Below are 2,144 nucleotides of genomic sequence, written 5' to 3'. Positions count from 1 at the left end.
TCATGTCTTGTAGCCTGTGCGAGAGTAAGGCAAGATCATCTACAAACTCCAGATCCTCTAGTTTCCCCGTGAGTGTCCACTGAATACCTTTTCCAAAACTGGCATAGGCTGTGCGTGTCACCCAATCGAGAACCACCAAGAAGAGGAGGGGCGACAGCAGACATCCTTGTCTCACACCTGTGTTGACCTGGAACTATTTAGACAGTTTCCCAGCATGGCTAACTTGGCATGAAAATCCATTGTAAAGTTGCTGGATTATTTGCACTAGCTTAGCAGGTACACCATAGTGTCTCAACAGATTCCATATTGTTTGCCTATCCACACTATCAAAGGTCTTCTCAAAGTCAACAAAGCAGATGTAAAGCGGGGCCTGCCATTCTATCGTCTGTTCTACAATAATTCTAAGAGTGGCTATTTGATCTGTACAAGATCTTTCTTTCCTGAATCCTGCTTGTTCCTCTCTTAGCTTAAGGTCAACCGCCTCTTTCATTCTGTCCAAAATAACTCTGGTAAGGACAACAAGGTAATACCCTTCCATTTTCCACACTGAGATAAGTCACCGTTCTTAGGCTACTTCACACGGAGGCCCCTCTTCCAATCGGTTGGGATTTGTCCTGTGTTCCAGACCAAGTTGAGTAATTTATGAAGTCGATTTACTACTTCTTCTCCACCTTGCTTTAGTGCCTCTACTGGGATATTATCTGGTCCTGATGCCTTGCCACTCTTCAAACTATTTAAGGCGTTGAGAATTTCCTGTCTGGTGATTTCCTCGGTATTGATGTTAAGGGGTTCCCCTGGTTCCAGGTCTGGTGGATCTTGAGGTGCTGGGCCGTTTAGTATTTCCTGAAAGTGCTCTTTCCATCGTGCCAATTGTTCCTCAATTGACGTTAGAAGTTTACCATTTCTGCTCCTCACTGGCCTGTTGGGATTGGTTTTCCTCCCACTCAGAGCTCTGGTTGTTGCATAGAGCGTCTTGAGATCTCCCTTACTGGCAACTGTTTCGGCCTGCTCTGCCATTTCATTTATAAACAATCTCTTGTCATTTCTTAGTTTCCTTTTCACCTCTTTAGCCTTTTCGTTATATCGAGAGGCTGCTGCTTGTTTCTGCTGCCGTGTTTTTGCTTGATTTAGTTCTCTCTTTAGGCTTTTTCTTTCTTCCACCTTCTGTCATGTATCATCTGTGATCCAGGGCTTCCTGTTGGGCTCTCTACATCCTAGAGCCTATTCGCAAGCTTCAATAGTGGCTTGCTTAAATATTTTCCAGGTGTGTTCAACTGAATCAAAATCTTTTTCTTTTGTCTGTAGATCTTCAAACCGATTCTTTAGGGTGACTTGAAAATTTGTCCTGTTGTCTTGCGTCTTAAGTTTACTTACATCAAATCTTCTTCGTGGATCAATTTCATGTTACCTCTTCTTTGCCTTTAGCTTCATCTTCAGTTTAGCAACAACCAGGTGGTGGTCGGATCCTATGTCTGCTCCTCGCTTTGCTCTCACATCCTGCAGTGAGGCCCTCCAGCGACGCCGTACCGCGACATGATCAATCTGGTTTTCGGTATGATGATCTTGTGATATCCAGGTGGCTTTATGACAACTTCGGTGGGTGAAAAGTGTACCGCCGATAGTAAGCTCATTTGAGGCACAAAAGTCTGTGAAGAGTTCACCATTTTTATTCATTTCCCCTAGGCCATTGGTTCCCATCTCCATTTCCCTGCCTCTGTTGTCTTAGCCTACTTTGGCATTTAAATCACCCATGAGGATCAGCATGTCGCGCGTGGGTACCTTATCAACCACCGATTGAAGCTCTTTGTAGAAGCGGTCTTTTTCTTCCTCGTCTGCGTTGTTCGTAGGAGCGTAGCACATGATAATGGAGGTCTTTTGAAACCTGGATTCAAATCTAGCTTTAATTATTCGATCGGATACAGGTTCCCATTCCATCAAGCTTTTTCTTTTGCCTCCTTTGTCAATAGCAAGGCTACGCCTGCCTCTCGTGGGTCGTCCTCATTTTCTTTTCCCGAGTATAACAGTGTTTCTCCCGTCTGGAATTTTGTCTCTCCAAAGGTGTTCCATCTTGTTTCGCACAGGCCGAGCAATGTAAGATGATACTGTTGTATTTCTTTCACTGCCTGTGCACACTTCCCTGCTTC

General features: G+C 44.5%; 1 protein-coding gene across 1 annotated transcript; it reads right to left on the bottom strand.

The window, feature by feature from the left end:
• Nucleotides 1-570: 570 nt before the first annotated feature.
• On the bottom strand, nucleotides 571-1,860 carry LOC131934571 (uncharacterized). The gene is made up of 3 exons (XM_059290630.1): nucleotides 1,732-1,860; nucleotides 1,420-1,542; nucleotides 571-1,164 (listed from the first exon to the last, which is right to left on the bottom strand). The coding sequence occupies exons 1-3, from the start codon at nucleotides 1,858-1,860 to the stop codon at nucleotides 571-573; spliced, it is 846 nt and encodes a 281-aa protein (XP_059146613.1).
• Nucleotides 1,861-2,144: the final 284 nt, after the last annotated feature.

This window comes from Physella acuta, unplaced genomic scaffold, assembly GCF_028476545.2.
Source record: "Physella acuta isolate Inbredline_101_S28 unplaced genomic scaffold, ASM2847654v3 ptg000112l, whole genome shotgun sequence".
Lineage (NCBI taxonomy): Eukaryota > Metazoa > Mollusca > Gastropoda > Physidae > Physella > Physella acuta.
The sequence above is the reverse complement of the archived record's forward strand: the minus strand, read 5'-3'. Positions and strand labels throughout refer to the sequence as shown.